The sequence below is a fragment of the Schistocerca americana genome, chromosome 3, assembly GCF_021461395.2.
Source record: "Schistocerca americana isolate TAMUIC-IGC-003095 chromosome 3, iqSchAmer2.1, whole genome shotgun sequence".
Lineage (NCBI taxonomy): Eukaryota > Metazoa > Arthropoda > Insecta > Orthoptera > Acrididae > Schistocerca > Schistocerca americana.
Window position 1 is genome coordinate 892,265,399 of NC_060121.1, and position 17,824 is coordinate 892,283,222.

The 17,824-nt window shown below is 42.9% G+C and overlaps 1 protein-coding gene across 1 annotated transcript in view; it reads right to left on the minus strand.

Moving 5' to 3' along the window:
• Positions 1 to 985: 985 nt before the first annotated feature.
• LOC124605711 (proton-coupled amino acid transporter-like protein pathetic) overlaps positions 986 to 17,824 on the minus strand; it is a 134,532-nt gene continuing 117,693 nt past the window's right edge. Inside the window, exons 8-10 of the mRNA XM_047137585.1 lie at positions 9,510 to 9,688; positions 3,085 to 3,254; positions 986 to 2,825 (exon numbers count right to left, since the gene is read on the minus strand). Coding sequence (XP_046993541.1) covers positions 2,572 to 2,825; positions 3,085 to 3,254; positions 9,510 to 9,688 — 603 coding nt within the window. The 3' untranslated portion in view covers positions 986 to 2,571. The remainder of the gene's footprint in view (positions 2,826 to 3,084; positions 3,255 to 9,509; positions 9,689 to 17,824) is intronic.

The window sequence follows — 17,824 nt, forward strand, 5'->3', positions numbered from 1 at the left end:
TACGCGCCCTCAGACATAAAAGAACCATAACCCTAAGGCTGATGAAGAATTTTTTGTTAGTGTAGTTGACAACGTGGCACAATAATAGAAGATTTAGGACCAGTATTATCACAAATTTTTAAAGTAAATAAATTATTTTGTACTACAGTTTTATTAGATCGCCTTCTCTTCTGCCCGTTTTTAAATTAACCTCCTGATGAACTACAAACTGGAAATTTTACACGTAGCTCAGAATTGTATGACTATGGAATATTAGCTCTTTTTCTTGTCTGCTTCACTTGCGAATTATTGGCGGGAATATACATTGGTGTTGAGCCTCTGTGTGAGATCAAATTAATCTAATTTTTACCTTCACGGTCTTTTCGCGAGATACATGTAGTACGAAGTAATATTTTGGTCTAGTTACGTGAAGCGAAATTGAAATAAACCTGAAATTTACGTGTCTCTATTGTAGGATCAACGAACTCGATTGAAAAATTTCACTTTCACAAGACTAAAAACCAGAAAATGAAACCTCCACAACAAGGTGCTGTTAGTGGTAAGTTATTTAATCGGCAGTACAGTTTAATAAACTAGCGATAATAGTAACGATTTTTAAAATGGTTATTTAAATAAAATCGAATTTTTAATATACTGCATTTTCAGATTGGACTAAAAAGTATAAAATAATTTCTTCTAAGCCCATACAGATTCCTAACCCCACACAGATTATATGGAAAATTTGTGTTTTTGATGATCATATTGATGCATTAATAGTTCACCTTCTTACTATTATCTGTTGCACGCCGTCCCATATTTTTCATTTTAAACCCTACAAATATCTTCACAGCTATTAAAAATTCCCAATCACAGATTTCCAGAACTACCTGTGAGTGGTCAGGAATGTAAATGAAGCTAGGAGAAAGCATTTTATACTTTCTAGTGCGATTTAAAACGTGTTACATCAAAAATTCATTTTTATTGAAATCATTATTTATTGCTCGATTTCTAAACATTAATTTCAAAAAAATCACAATTCTCTCACATACTTTACATTGCATCAATAAAATCCATGTTTGTAGTGAATCAAAAGAACATGTAGCATTGAGGAAGAAATATTATTTTACAATGGAGGCTTGCGTGAAAACATACGAAAATAATGTCAATAACTGCATTTCAGCGAGAGGAGACAGGAGTAATATTTACCAGAAAATTGCATACTAAGGTCCTGAAGAAATAAATTGTGTGATCTATGTGATTTTTCAATGAATGATCAAAAATCTCATTCCTGGTCCATGCTTTATACTGCTTAAGTAAATTTATACATTTTTTAGAAAGAAACTTACAAATATTGTTATGGAAGAAGCTATCTCATTGAAAATATAGTTTATTAATCAATGAATGATTCTCTTTCGAACTGTAGCACTCCTCTACATGCAGGTGTTCAGAAATTCCCATTACAAACTTCCAGAACTTGTAGAGGGGAAAGAGTACATAATATTTTTAATAGGAACTCACGTCTGGAAACGTCCCGATGTCGTTCTACGGCGGTTTGTGTTCAGATGTTTAATTTATCCACTTCTGCTTGAGCAATTGAATTGGACGCCACGCAGTAATTCTAAAAGAAACATAACGAAACATCTTTTGGGGTCGTATTCAAAGTACAGTTTACGAGATTCGTGTAGAGACAAAGGGAGGTCTGCTCACACGAGTTCTGACAGCTGCGCTGAAAACTGAAGAGAGACCAGGTGGGACGGAGAGTGCGTGTCAGAACATGCTTCGTAGGTACAATGTTTGTAACAACGTTGGTGGTCGCCACGTCGAGCTGCTGCTGTAATGCAACAGTAGTGTTCTGTACGTATAGCATGCTGGGTTTTTTCGTGTTTTGGAATAATGTAAACACGTAATGTTTCAGTGTCAGCACAAACAAACGTGCTCAAGTGATAAGCGGATGTTTCGTTATGTTTCCTTTCGAACTGTCATCTAATAATTGTACTGCATCACGCCTAATTCAATTTGTCAAGCAGAACTGGATATGTTAAATGTCTGAACTGAAACCGTCATAGAATGGAAACGGTAGGTTTCTGGACATGGGTTTTTATCCAGAATATTTTGTACTGACTCCCTTCTACAAGTCCCAGACACTCGTAAATAATCCGATAATTATAACCTTCTGAAGATGGGCATTAGGTGCATGAAACCAGTTAAGAAATTAAATTTCTTTTATGGAACTGGTTTCTGATTGTTTCGATATATACAACTACAGTCGCTGAAGAAGATGGATAAAATACTGTCCTAGAAGTTTGTGCCGGAGATTCCGAACACTCTGTATGATGCAAAAGGATATGACTCTCTGTACGCTTCCATGAGTACATGTTTGACACATAGAGCTGCTCTGCACTGCATAAGCCTATTGTTCACAATACAGTCACGTGTTGACTGGAAGAACATCTCCACCTGCAGGCCCCTGACAGTCACCTCTGGTAATTTTGTCCCTACACGTCCAACAGTCACTGTTGCAGGTTGAGTCCAGACCAGACCGTCAGGTGTGGCACCTAGTGACAGGTGCAGCTCGTGCTCAGGGTGACCACACTACTGGACGCCGTAGTTCTCGATGATGTCCTCAATGCTGGATATGGAGCCAGTGACCAGTGCCAGCATGGACAAGGAGGCCAGCAAGGCATTCTTGAGCAGCTTCCAGTGCATCCAGCCGAGCGCCCCCGGCTCTTGCCACAGTACCACGGACTCGATCACCGCAGGGTAGAGCAGACCCAGTGTTGAGAAGCAGACCGCACCCACCAGAGAGATTGCTGGGCCCAGGTTCGGCACTGCCACTGCCAGGCCCACTGTAATCCACAACACCTGTTCACACTTTTTCTTATTTGGTTTCTTACATTTTAGAGATCAGACAGGGGTAACATCCAAATACCTCTTACGGGGTTCGTTAGGACAGAGCATTCAATAAACATCCTTGAACTACCTGTGGACGACAGTTGGTAAAGTTTATTTCGCACTTGCATACATGCCAAATGGTAAAACGTGTCCTCCCTTAGTCTTTGAACCGCCATTGGCACATCATGTCGGGGCTGAGGAGATACCACTCACCTGAGCCAAGCACCAGCACCACCCTGAAGATCCTCTCCCCAACGTTGTGGTAGACCGGGTGTATGCGGGCAGCCAGCGGCTTCCAGGCGATGTCCACAACTATGTACAGCAGGAGCCCGTACGTCAAGAAGCTACACGCCGCCACTGCCAATTTCACCACTTGAGCCAGGCTGAAACAGTTTTATCAGCAGTGCATACGTCAACGCTGAAAGTCCGGTTCCAGAGTGGTGACTGAGACGACTCAGGCTGTGTTTCTTTTCATGTGTCGGATCGTGGATTGTTACATCCCCTAATCGAGCAAACAGATTACAAAATTTAAAAAGGCACGTGCATGTCTGACATAACTTGAATGACACCATTCCAGGACGTTGTATTGGAAGAGGAGGATCAGAAGTTTACCTTCATCACCGATGGCGTCCCATGCCTCCAGACCTCACATCTTGCAACATTTATCTCTAGGGTTAGGTAAAAGACCGCGTTTCTATCCCCCTTACACCCGACGCTCTTGAAAGTCTGCCACATCGCATTGCTGAAGCTGTGCATTCGATAACGAGAGACCAGCTGTTTCGTATGTGGCAGGAAATGAGCGACAGTTTTGATCTTTGTAGTGCAACACATGGTTTTCACTCTAAATGCATAAAAATGTGAACTTTTCTCTTTCCAAGAACGTTGGAATTGTGCTTCTAACTTTGCAGTTTGGAAGCAATAAATATTTGACATTGCTCCTTCTTTTTGAATAGCGCTGTAACTGGGATTTGTGAAGTTCGGTGGCACGGGAACAGGTCTGTTGAGTTCAATATTATACATACAAAATTACAGAGAGGTAATGTATAACTAGGTCACATAGTGAATAATAAAATAGGAATGTGGGTAAGTTGCAATGAACAGCACAGTGAACACATTATCTTAGCCGAAATTGAAACGAATCACACGCCAGCAATACAAGTTTACGTACCAGCTAGCTCCGCAGATGATGAAGAAGCTGAAGAAATGTATGATGAGACAAGGTAAATTACTCATATACTTAAAGGAGACGAAAATTTTATTGTGAGGGGGTACTGGAAGTCGATGATTGGTAAAGGAAGAATAAGAAAACTAACAGGTGAATATGGACTGGGGAATATATGAGATAGGAAGCCGCCTGGTAGAATTTTTCACAGAACATAATTTTTAATCATCAGTAAAGTTTGGTTTAAGAATCATGCAAGAAGGTTATATACGCAGAAGAGACTTGGAGACACCTGAAGGTTTCAGATAGATTATATATACATCTATTTCGGAGCCATATTTTAAACTGTAATACATTTACAGGGGCATATGTGGACTCTGATCACAATTTGTTGCCTACGAGCTGTAGTTTGAAACTGAAGATATTGCAAAACGACAGTAAACTAAGGGGGATGGGATGTCGGTAAATTGCTGGCCGGAGTGGCCGTGCAGTTCTAGGCGCTACAGTCTGGAGCCGAGCGACCGCTACGGTCGCAGTTTCAAATCCTGCCTCGGGCATGGATGTGTGTGATGTCCTTAGGTTAGTTAGGTTTAATTATTTCTAAGTTCTAGGCGACTGATGAGCTCAGAAGTTAAGTCGCATAGTGCTCAGAGCCATTTGAACCATTTTTGAACGTCGGTAAACTGAAAGAAAAAGGAACAAAGATTGCTGGGATTTTCAAATGGTTGACTAAAACAGGAGTTAGAAATACAGTAGAAGATGAATGAGTAGCTCTGACAGATGAAATAATGAAGGCAGCAGAGGATGAAACACGTAAAGAGACAGTATATTGTAGAGATCCTTAAATATCGCAGGACATACTGAATTTAATTGATGAAACGGAAAATATAAAAATACAGCAAATGGAGCAGGGAAAAAGGAATAAAGACATCTAAAAAATGAGTTTCACAGAACGTGCAAAATGGGTTAGAGTAATTGCTAGAGGACAAATGCAAAGCTATAGAAGAATATAAGGGTGTTAGTGTTAACTTGAGACAACTAAATACCCCGAAAGCGACGCATGGTAGGAAATAAATGTTCTAGCTGAAAAGTTAATATTAGTGGAGCGGGCATCCGTCTGTGCTACAACTATTCAAGCCTTGGTGTCACTCTACAATTTTTACGTCCCTTCATTGTTCTTCGCTAACTTTACTTTCTAATCCAAATTTTTCTTCGGTTTCCTTTACTGCTTCCCCAACGTACAGATTGAAAACGTAGGGGGTAGGATACAACCCTGTCTCACTCCTTTCTCAACCACTTCTTCCCTTTCATGCCCTTTCACTCTTGCAACGGCTGTCTGGTTTCTGTACAAGCTGTAAGTACTCTTTCGTTGCTTCTACCTTAGCCTGCTGCCTTCTGAATTTGATACGAAAACTCCCCATTTTCATTGCATATTCGGATTATACGCCATAAAATACGTACGGTTTGCTTACATCTACATCTACATTTATACTACGCAAGCCACCCAACGGTGTGTGGCGGAGGGCACTTTACGTGCCACTGTCATTACCTCCCTTTCCTGTTTCAGTCGCGTATGGTTCGCGGGAAGAACGACTGCCGGAAAGCCTCCGTGCTCGCTTGAATCTCTCTAATTTTACATTCGTGATCTCCTAGGGAGGTATAAGTAGGGGGAAGCAATATATTCGATACCTCATCCAGAAACGCACCCTCCCGAAACCTGGACAGCAAGCTACACCGCACTGCAGAGCGCCTCTCTTGCAGAGTCTGCCACTTGAGTTTGCTAAACATCTCCGTAACGCTATCACGCTTACCAAATAACCCTGTGAGGAAACGCGCCGCTCTTCTTTGGATCTTCTCTATCCCCTCCGTCAATCCGATCTGGTACGAATCCCACACTGATGAGCAATACTCAAGTATAGGTCGAACGAGTGTTTTGTAAGCCACCTCCTTTGTTGATGGACTATATTTTCTAAGGACTCTCCCAATGAATCTCAACCTGGTACCCGCCTTACCAACAATTAATTTTATATGATCATTCCACTTCCATTGTGCTCTTTATGCAATTAAGAACCGACGCATTTAATTCTACATTTCACTTATGATGTAAACCTTTGTGTTGTAACAGTTGATATTTACAATTTACTTAAGCGCAGTACAATATGGTTAGCCGTTTCAATGTCAGGTCAGAAACTACGTTTAGTGTAATCCAGGAACAACGGCGTGTATGTAATAGTTTTCTGTTTTCATGGGAATTCTTGATTTCCGTGGGACCACGTGCCTGTCATCATTGGGGAGCTTTGATTCCGTGAGTCACCTTACTTCGCACCAGTCACGCTCGTGGCAGGGCTCGAATACGGATACCGAAATCAGTTATTCCGGTGGTTTGGGGCTCATCACAATGAAACCCGTAGGGAACAGAAAACTGCGTTATCATACAAGTAGCTTATTCGTCAGAAATGTCAGTCTCTAGGCTTATTATTCGTACTGTACAATCACATTTGTAGCAGTCAGGTAACGTTTTAACATCAATATCAACCGTTCGAAATCAAAAGTTTACATCATAAACAAAATGCAAATTCAAATGCGTCGGTTCTAGAACTGCAAAAAGCAGGCAAACAGTCTAGTTGTCGATTACAGCGCCATCTACCACGAATGGGAAACAATGATTTGAGTAAACTGTACCTAATTTTTAGCGTGTAGAATCTGCAATAAAAATGCGAGGGGGGGGAGTTCTTATTTTAAAATACAAAGTTGACCCCTCCCACGTAGCAGTTGTGGTTATGAGATGCCGAATTGTAGCGCATACTGAAGTCGCCTCTACTATCAACTTATCACCAGATATTTTTTTTTATGAAGCGCTGTTTTCGAGATATATAGCTGTCTGAGTTTAAAACAAACACAATGCATAGCTAAGTGTAAGACAGATACAGCCTATAGGAATATTAAACAGATTTTGAAACTGTTTGGACGCTGTATGAATAAAACTGTGCAGCTCCCTAAATAAAAAGTCTATATTTATAAAGACGCTTAGGCATCTGTTATCATCATATATCTGCAGTTAATATGAAAAGAACGTCAAGAGTGAGAGGTGTTTGTTACACAACAAGAGGCCCCGAAAATTTAAATAGCTGTTAGCTCCCCTTCATTAATAAGTCGTATGGATTTTAAGAGCTCAGTAGGAAAGAGAAGCTGAAGACGGAAGGGGTATATAGATGGGTTATATGAGGGAAATGAACTTCCTGGCAATAATATAGAAAGGGTAGAGGACGCAGATGAGAATGAGATGGAAGTGATGATTTAGCAAGAAGAATTTCACAAAGCACTGAAGGTCCTAAGACGAATCCATAGTTCTGCAAAAGCCGATATTCCCTTATAATTATTGAGATCTGGTAAGAGTCACACATGACCAAACCATTCCACCCTGTGTGCAAGATGTATAAGACACAGGAAATATCCTCCCATTTAAAGAAGAATATAATAGTTCTAGTTCCAAAGAAAGGAGGTACTGAGATGTATCAATATTACCGAACTATTAGATTAATAAGTCATGGTTGCGAAGTACTGACATGAATTGCTTACAGAAAAATGGGGAGACGGCTGGAATCTACCTCGAGAAGGGTCGGTTTGGATTCTTGAGGAATGCAGGAACACTTGATGCAATACTGACCACACGACTGCTCTTAGAGGGTAGGCTGAGGAGAAGCAAACGTACGTTTATAGCATTTGTAAAGTCAGAACATGTTTTTGACGGTGTTGACTGGGCTACACTCCTTGAAATTCAGAAGGTAGCAAAGGTAAGACGCAGGCAGCGAAAGGTTGTTTGCAGCTTTGTCTATCTTTGACTCATTCCTTTTCAGAATCGCCTGTTGTTGCGACTTGTAATGGTACTTGAATTACGTAACCATTACGGCACCTCACTTAAACCTCTCAATACCAGCAATATTCTATTGTGTTTCTGTAAAATAGTTAACATATTTCTGTGACAACATTCAGATTTGATTTCATTAATGTAGAGGTACTTCGATACATCGACATGTATATATTGCTATGATATTATTCATATATGTATTCTTTCTTTTGTCACTATGATCTTTGACGTACTTGTAACTCTGATTTTTGGGCGCGTAAGCGGTTATTAGAGAGTCAAGCTTTGGTCGTCATGTTAAAAAGACGCAAATTGTAGTCAGTTTATGAAATGTGAACTTTAACAGTGAGGAAGGTATTTTCAAGTATGTTTTATATTGTGAAGTGATGTTTTCGAACGAGTTACGTGATATTGCAACGAAAGTAATAAAAAAAAGAAGTGTAACTTAAATTCGGACTGCTGATTACTTTTTTACATCACCATTGTCCTAACTTGCAAAAGTTTAATCTTCAAGAATGGTTTATGAAACACATCCATAAAACTTTTGAATATCGCAGAATAACACCTAGGCCTCTTTGCATCCGAGCTTGGAATCATCACTACCTAGATTTTCGACGATTGTGCCATGAGTTCACAACGAGAGCAGCGTGGGAAACGCGAAAAGATGAGTGCCTAGTTTATCCATTATTTCAAGAAATGACTTTATTAACTGTGCTCTAATGACACCTGCCACATAATATAACTTTGTTGTTGCCCGAAAATGCAATAGTCAGCAGCGTGAGCAACACTACAATCATAATTAATTTTTGACCTTTGTTGTGGTAGGGTTGTTAGAGCGTGTAATGTTCAATCTATAAAATATACTACGAGGGCTGATCGGAGAGTAAGGTCCGATCGGTCGCGAAATGAAAGCCACAGTGAAAATAATTATTTTTTTATTCGCAACAGTTAGCCACACCTTCCAGTTACCCCCCTAAATAGTCGCCGCTACGACTTAGACATTTGTCGTTGCGTTGTACAAACTTCCCAGTACCCTCAAAGCAGCCGCCTGCAGCCAGTTCTCTAGGCTGGTCTGCCTTTCGTTGTTTGTACCAAAATGATGTCTTCGTAGCCAGCGGTTCATGTGAGGAGAGATGAACAACGGAGGGAGCCAATTAAGGGCTGTATTGTGGCTGATCAAACACTTCCCATCAAAAACGCTGCAGGAACGTCTTCATTGCCCCTGCAGAATGCGGCTGAAAATTGTCTTCAAGAAAGAAACACATCACATTTATGTTATGTGGGCTGCATAGCTTCAGGCGAAATCTCTCACCAGAGCCACATACTTGGCGGGAGACACTGTTGTTTTAGGCATTTCTACGTGATCACTTTGCGCTATGATCTGAAAAGAGCGCCGTGAAGCATTCGACAGGCACACTAAAGACACTGCCCGATACATCTGTGCAAAGTTCCATCGGATTTTAACAGTGGTTTCCTTTTCGCGCCTAATCGGACCTTACTTTCTGAATACGCCTAGTACATCTGCAAGCCTTTATGAGAAATACTGGATGTAAATAAAGCATATGAACTTTATTTGGGTGGAGTCACCACCGCACTGTTAACTGGACTCACACGTCTTCTACGGGCAGGTTGAGGGTGATGCTGCCCATGGTGTCCTCCCCGTACTTGTAGTAGCCGAAGAAGCCCACCACGCAGTACAGGGTGCACATCAGAGCCATGGCCGTGTTCACAACTCCGGGACACCCCAAGAAGTGTGTGGGATTCTGCATGTTGTTCTCCACAGGCATCACCTGCAAACCAAACACAAACGTAAGTCCCTCGTTACTGAAAAAGTCAACACCCTCACAGCAAAGGCCCCTTGGGACGTCGCTCTTATACCATCCTCTCACGCAACGCGCGGAGTAACGTGGACACGGATGCGATTTCCTGCATGGTTGGTAAGCGATCAGAAATCATCACACAGGACACTATATGCTCGCTAATGTCTTCTCAAATCGTAATGGTATCCAGGGACGGCTGATCATGTCCCAGAGTCACAAATTTTGTTTCTAAATACGGACATTGTTGAAACAAAGATTCCCGAAGATGAGCGCAGAAAACACTGAAGAACGTCCTGGAGATATTAATGTCACTACACTCATAGTAGCAATAACTTTAAAAATATTTCATTTCGTCCTAGGTAAAATGCTTTTGTAGCACATCTACATGTATACATATTTCGACAAGTGAACAAACCATCGTCGATTTATGAGGAATTGAAATAGTCCATTCAGTAATCGAACACAAATCTCCTAGCTGAGAAAGCAGTACAAGCATCTGTGTGCAGTAGCCTAGAGTATCGTCAGCCGAAGTACAGACGGGACCGGCGGGTTGGCGCAGCTCACGTTCCCACCATCTCAACGTCAGAAGCAGGGTCGTAACTCAACACAGCGTCCGACCAAACCACGCCGGTCTGCTTTCGAATTACATTTCGGCGGACACCACGGAAACGTACGGCATCAGCTGCGCCACCTGCCGAATTTCAACTGTTCTCTTGTTATTTTTGTCAGTCACCAGTATTTACACTCATGTTCAGAAAAAAAAACAGATCACCTTGATCGACTAGATATAGGACGTTCATATTCACGTCACATGTAGATAAGAATGTTCTGCAGAAATAATTAGCATTTCAGCCACCCCTGTTCAGCATGCGTCCTGTTGCCTAGTATGCATAGCGTTCACCATGGGCCCTGATGACCTGTTCCAAGCGTGATGGCATTGACGCATACAAGTCGGGAATGGCACACTTTGATATAGCCACCCATGCTATATTCACCTCTTTCCAAAGTTCATCTGTGGTGGTTGCCCTTAGCTCACAGCACTGCACCCTTCATTTCACCATATCCCACACATTTTCGATCGGTGACAGGTCTGGTGATCTGGAGGGACAGGGCAAAAAGCTGACATCCTGCGACACCAAGAAGGCACGTGTTCGTGCAGCAACGTCTAGTCGTGCGTTGTCTTGCTGAAAAATGCCGTCTGGGGTGTTGTGCAGTAAGGGTATGACTACAGGTCACAGGACGTCATTCACATAGATCACACTTTGCCCTGGACAGGCACCAGTTATTATCTGTGGTTGTACTCAATAACACCCCACACCGTAAGCCCTTGAGTAGGCGCTGTATGTGTGGTGCGGATGCAGTCACTGTGATGCCGCTCCCTCTGCCTGCGAGGCCTTGTTCCATCTCTCTGGTTATGTTAGCACACAAAACATACGAATATTTTCAATGTAGAATCCTAGTGTTGTGATTGCATGATCAGAAAACTGGATTGTGGGTGGCAGTATACAGATGGTGCATTTTTGGACCAATATTTTTGGAAGGAACCTTATGCAGTTAACGCCATTGTTTAATGATCCACGGTTGCATTGACCAGGTAAAGGAAGAAGAGATCGACTACTCATGGTTCCAACAGGATGGTGCTTTTGCGCAGGCAACTAATAACAGAATGCGCCTTCTGGAAGAGATTTTTTTGTGAAACGTGTCATCTCGAATATTCTATGGATCCTCACTCCCCGGAATTTACTGCAGCAGACTGGTTTCGTTGTGGATCAGCAAAATCTGTAGTGTACCGCATTCGCCCACTCACGCTTTGTGATTTAAAAACTGAAGTAACTGCGAACGGGAGAATAACATCACAATAAGGTCTGCAGGAAGTGTTTGACAATAAAACTAAGCGGATTAACACTTGTTTAGCCTCACGAAGACGTCATTTCCAGCATATGTTGTAGCTGCACACAAACTTTCCGAACACCCTGTATCACAAATGAATTTAATACTCCGAAAAATCATCGTAAGTTTTCACTTGCTTTTTGATTAATATCGCCTTCAGAGAGGTATTTTTGCAGTAACATTTGGTAATCACGAGCAATAAGCAGCTTGAAAGAAATCACACAGGAGTAAGTGTCTAACGTGTTGTCACATTTTTCACTCACCAAGTGTACGGTACTGGGTACATCATGGCGAGGCGTTGTAATTGCCATCTGTGGAACTTGTAAACAATGTGAACTAAGAAATTAAGTAACTCAGAACACTCATGTTCAGAAATAAACAGAACACCTTAAACTGCTAGAGGCAGGACGTTCATATTCACAGGGCATGTACATTAGTATGTTCTGCAGAAATGATTAGAATTTGCCCCATGTCGGCCAATGGCTTCAAGGTCGACACCGATATAGCGGCGCAACACTATCTATCGGTAAAATGTGCCTGTGGCTCTCTTTGTCACTATAAATCGAAGGTAACTGATCAGTGTGACTGGGGCAGACGTGCAGGATGTCCCGCAGACGTATGCATGATCCGTACCGTGAAATCAGTGACTTTGAAACAGACTTTGAGAGAATGTAAAGCATCCATCCGGGAAACTGCTGCGTGTGTGGGACGAAGTGTTTAGGTAGTACAACGGGTGTGTGCAGAATGGTTCACAGAATGCCGTAGAATACCACGAGATGGGTCAGGTCACGCCACCCAGAGCACCCCCCCCCCCCCCCCCCCCGACCCCAGAGAAGATCGACACCTCATCCGAATGGCATTGCAGGACAGATCTGCTACCTCCTCTGCTCCGGCACAACAGTGGAACAGTACAACACATCGTACACTATCAGGAGTGACAGCCCTTCACGCCATGGGTTACGTGACCGTTACTTCTCCGCTTACCTTTGACGAATGTGCACATATGCACATACAGGGTTATTACAAATGATTGAGGCGATTTCACAGCTCTACAATAACTTTACTATTTGAGATATTTTCACAATGCTTTGCACACACATACAAAAACTCAAAAAGTTTTTTTAGGCATTCACAAATGTTCGATATGTGCCCCTTTAGTGATTCGGCAGACATCAAGCCGATAATCAAGTTCCTCCCACACTCGGCGCAGCATGTCCCCATCAATGAGTTCGAAGCCGTCGTTGATGCGAGCTCGCAGTTCTGGCACGTTTCTTGGTAGAGGAGGTTTAAACACTGAATCTTTCACATAACCCCACAGAAAGAAATCGCATGGGGTTAAGTCGGGAGAGCGTGGAGGCCATGACATGAATTGCTGATCATGATCTCCACCACGACCGATCTATCGGTTTTCCAATCTCCTGTTTAAGAAATACCGAACATCATGATGGAAGTGCGGTGGAGCACCATCCTGTTGAATTATGAAGTCGGCGCTGTCGGTCTCCAGTTGTCGCATGAGCCAATTTTCCAGCACTTCCAGCTACGCATGAAACTTGCCCGCACGCGTTCAACCGTTTCTTCGCTCACTGCAGGCTGACCCGTTGATTTCCCCTTACAGAGGCATCCAGAAGCTTTAAACTGCGCATACCATCGCCGAATGGAGTTAGCAGTTGGTGGATCTTTGTTGAACTTCGTCCTGAAGTGTCGTTGCACTGTTATGACTGACTGATGTGAGTGCATTTCAAGCACGACATACGCTTTCTCGGCTCCTGTCGCCATTTTGTCTCACTGCGCTCTCGAGTGCTCTGGCGGCAGAAACCTGAAGTGCGGCTTCAGCCGAACAAAACTTTATGAGTTTTTCTACGTATCTGTAGAGTGTCGTGAACATATGTCAATGAATGGAGCTACAGTGAATTTATGAAATCGCTTCAATCATTTGTAATAGCCCTGTACATTCTAGACGGCAATAGTGTATGGAACGACGTCACTGGAGACAGGGATGGCATCAGGCATACAGGTTCTGCTTGTTTGAAAATGATGGCCGCAATTTGGTTCGCAGCAGACAGAGGCAGCGGCATCGCAGTGACTGCATTTGTACAAGACATACAGCACCAACTCGAGGCCTTATGGTGTGGGGCACTATTGGATACAACTACAGATCACAATTGGTGCTCGTCCAGGGCACTGTGACCAGTGTGACCTGCTTGAATCACATCCTGTGACTCGTAGCCACACCCTTTCTGCACAGCACCCCAGATGCCATTTTTCGGCAAGACAATGCACGACCATATGTTGCTGCACGTATACGTGCCTTCTTGGTGTCAAAAGGGCGTCGGCCTTTTGCCCTCGCTCTTCAGGCCTCCAGACGTGTCTTCTTATTCTTCAGCCATACAGACCTTGGTGGGCCTTGGCCTCCTAAACAATCTTCCACCATATATCTCTTTCTTAACCTTTTTCCTCCATCCAATCGAAAAAGTGTTGGACGTGGTGAAAGAACGGTGGCAGTGCTGTGACCCAGTGCCAACCACCACAGACGAACTTTGGAACCTGGTGAATGCAGCATGGATAGGTATATCACAAGACGCCATTCGCGCATTATACGCGTCGATGCCATCATGCATGGAATAAGTCATCAGGGGTCATGGTGGACCCTGTTCCTACTAGGCAACAGGACACATGCTGAACTGAGGTGACCGAAATGCTGATCATTTCTGCTAATCATACAATTGTACATGTCCTTTGAATGTGAAATCCCTATCTTTAGTTGTTCAAGATGTTCTGTTTTCTTTTCTGAAGATGAGTGTGATTCTATAAGCATATAATTCAAGAGCACACTGGCAAGTGTTATACCGACGTCGAGACACGAGACATAGATTGGCCTATCTAGAGCAAAAACAAGTAACTTTAAAGAAAAAGAGACCAAAACGTTTCTGTTACTAAAGTCAGATGGCACAGTGTATCTTCTACATCTCCGTGTGATACACTCGATGTAGGCCATCGTCGATTAATCCCGAAGCATGAGTACGGAGTTACGTAGCTATGAAATCCATAACATTATGTAAATATGGAAATCACAAATAAAGGCAGCCGAGTTCATATTCTGAATATATATTAGTAAATACTGCTCAGCGTTGAGGAGGACCACACAGAAATATGGAAAACTTCATGCATGCTTCCCGATATTTTAGACGATGCGGAGGCTAGAGCAGTTACCGTGTAGTTCTCCTACGGGGAGATCAGAGATCTGTAATACACTACTGGCCATTAAAATTGCTACACCACGAAGATTACGTGCTACAGACGCGAAATTTAACCGACAGGAAGAAGATGCTGTGATATGCAAAGGATTAGCTTTTCAGAGCATTCACACAAGGCTGGCACAGTTGGCTACACCTACAACGAGCTGACATGAGGAAAGTTTCCAACCGATTTCTCATACACAAACAGTAGTTGACCGGCGTTGCCTGGTAAAACGTTGTTGTGATGCCTCGTGTAAGGAGAATAAATGAGTACCATCACGTTTCCGACTTTGATAAAGGTCGGAATGTAACCTATCGCAATTGCGGTTTATCGTATCGCGACATTGCTGCTCGCGTTGGTCGAGATCCAACGACTGTAAGCAGAATATGGAATCGGTGGGTTCAGGAGGGTAATACGGAGCGCCGTGCTGGATCCCAACGGCCTCATACCACTAGCAGTCGAGATGACAGGCATCTTATCCGCATGGCTGAAACGGATCGTGCAGCCACGTCTCGATCACTGAGTCAACAGATGGGGACGTTTGCAAGGCAACAGCCATCTGCACGAACAAGTCGACGGCGTTTGCAGCAGCATGGACTATCAGCTCGGAGACCATGGCTGCGGTTACCCTTGATGCTGCATCACAGACAGGAGCGCATGCGATGGTGTACTCAACTACGAACCTGGGTGCATAATGGCAAAACGTCATTTTTTCGGATGAATCCAGGTTCTATTTACAGCATCATGATGGTCGCATCTGTGTTTAGTGACTTGGCGGTGAACACACATTGGAAGCGTGTATTCGTCATCGCCATACTGGCGTATCACCCGGCGTGACGGTATGGGATGCCATTGGTTACACATCTCGGTCACCTCTTGTTCGCATTGACGGCACGTTCAACAGTGGACGTTACGTTTCAGATGTGTTGCGACCCGTGGCTCTACCCTTCATTCGATTCCTGCGAAACTCTACATTTCAGCAGGATAATCCACGACCGCATGTTGCAGGTCCTGTACGGGCCTTTCTGGATACAGAAAATGTTCGACAGCTGCCCTGGCCACCACGTTTGCCAGATCTCTCACCAGTTGAAAACGTCTGGTTAATGGTGGCCGAGCAACTGGTTCGTCACAATACACCAGTCACTACTCTTGATGAACTGTGGTATCGTGTTGAAGCTGCATGGGCAGCTGTACCTGTACACGCCATCCAAGCTCTGTTTGACTCAATGCCCAGGCGTATCAAGGCCGTTAATACGGCCAGAGGTGGTTGTTCTGGGTACTGATTTCTCAGGTTCTGTGCACCCAAATTGCGTGAAAATGTAATCACATGTCAGTTCTAGTATAATATATTTGCCCAGACACAAAGCCCATGCCTACTACAATAGTACAAGTTTGTATGCCAACTAGCTCTGCAGATGATGAAGAAATTGATGAAATGTATGACGAGATAAAAGAAATTATTCAGGTAGTGAAGGGAGACGAGAATTTAATAGTCATGGGTGACTGGAATTCGTCAGTAGGAAAAGGGAGAAAAGGAAACATAGTAGGTGAATATGGATTGGGGGGAAGAAACGAAAGAGGAAGCCGCCTTGTAGAATTTTGCACAGAGCATAACTTAATCATAGCCAGCACTTGGTTCAAGAATCATAAAAGAAGGTTGTATACCTGGAAGAATCCTGGAGATACTAAAAGGTATCAGATAGATTATATAATGGTAAGACAGAGATTTAGGAACCAGGTTTTAAATTGTAAGACATTTCCAGGGGCAGATATGGATTCTGACCACAATCTCTTGGTTATGAACTGCAGATTGAAACTGAAGAAACTGCAAAAAGGTGGGAATTTATGGAGATGGGACCTGGATAAACTGAAAGAACGAGAGGTTGTAGAGAGTTCCAGGGAGAGCATAAGGGAACAATTGACAGGAATGGGGGAAAGAAACACAGTAGAAGAAGAATGGTTAGCTCTGAGGGATGAAGTAGTGAAGGCAGCAGAGGATCAAGTAGGTAAAAAGACGAGGGCTAATAGAAATCCTTGGGTAACAGAAGAAATATTGAATTTAATTGATGAAAAGAGAAAATATAAAAATGCAGTAAATGAAGCATGCAAAAAGGAATACAAACGTCTCAAAAACGAGATCGAGATCGACAGGAAGTGCAAAATGGCTAAGCAGGGATGGCTAGAGGACAAATGTAAGGATGTAGAGGCTTGTCTCACTAGGGGTAAGATAGATACTGCCTACGGGAAAATTAAAGAGACCTTTGGAGAGAAGAGAACCACTTGTATGAATATCAAGAGCTCAGATGGCAACCCAGTTCTAAGCAAAGAAGGGAAGGCAGAAAGGTGGAAGGAGTATATAGAGGGTTTATACAAGGGCGATGTACTTGAGGACAATATTATGGAAATGGAAGAGGATGTAGATGAAGATGAAATGGCAGATACGATACTGCGTGAAGAGTTTGACAGAGCACTGAAAGACCTGAGTCGAAACAAGGCCCCGGGAGTAGACAACATTCCATTAGAACTACTGACGGCCTTGGAAGAGCCAGTCCTGACAGAACTCTACCATCTGGTGAGCAAGATGTATGAGACAGGTGAAATACCCTCAGACTTCAAGAAGAATATAATAATTCCAATCCCAAAGAAAGCAGGTGTTGACAGATGTGAAAATTACCGAACTATCAGTTTAATAAGTCACAGCTGCAATATACTAACGCGAATTCTTTACAGACGAATGGAAAAACTGGTAGAACCGGACCTCGGGGAAGATCAGTTTGGATTCCGTAGAAATGTTGGAACACGTGAGGCAGTACTAACCTTACGACTTATCTTAGAAGAAAGATTAAGAAAAGGCAAACCTACGTTTCTAGCAATTGTAGACTTAGAGAAAGCTTTTGACAATGTTGACTGGAATACTCTCTTTCACATTCAAAAGGTGGCAGGGATAAAATACAGGGAGCGAAAGGCTATTTACAATTT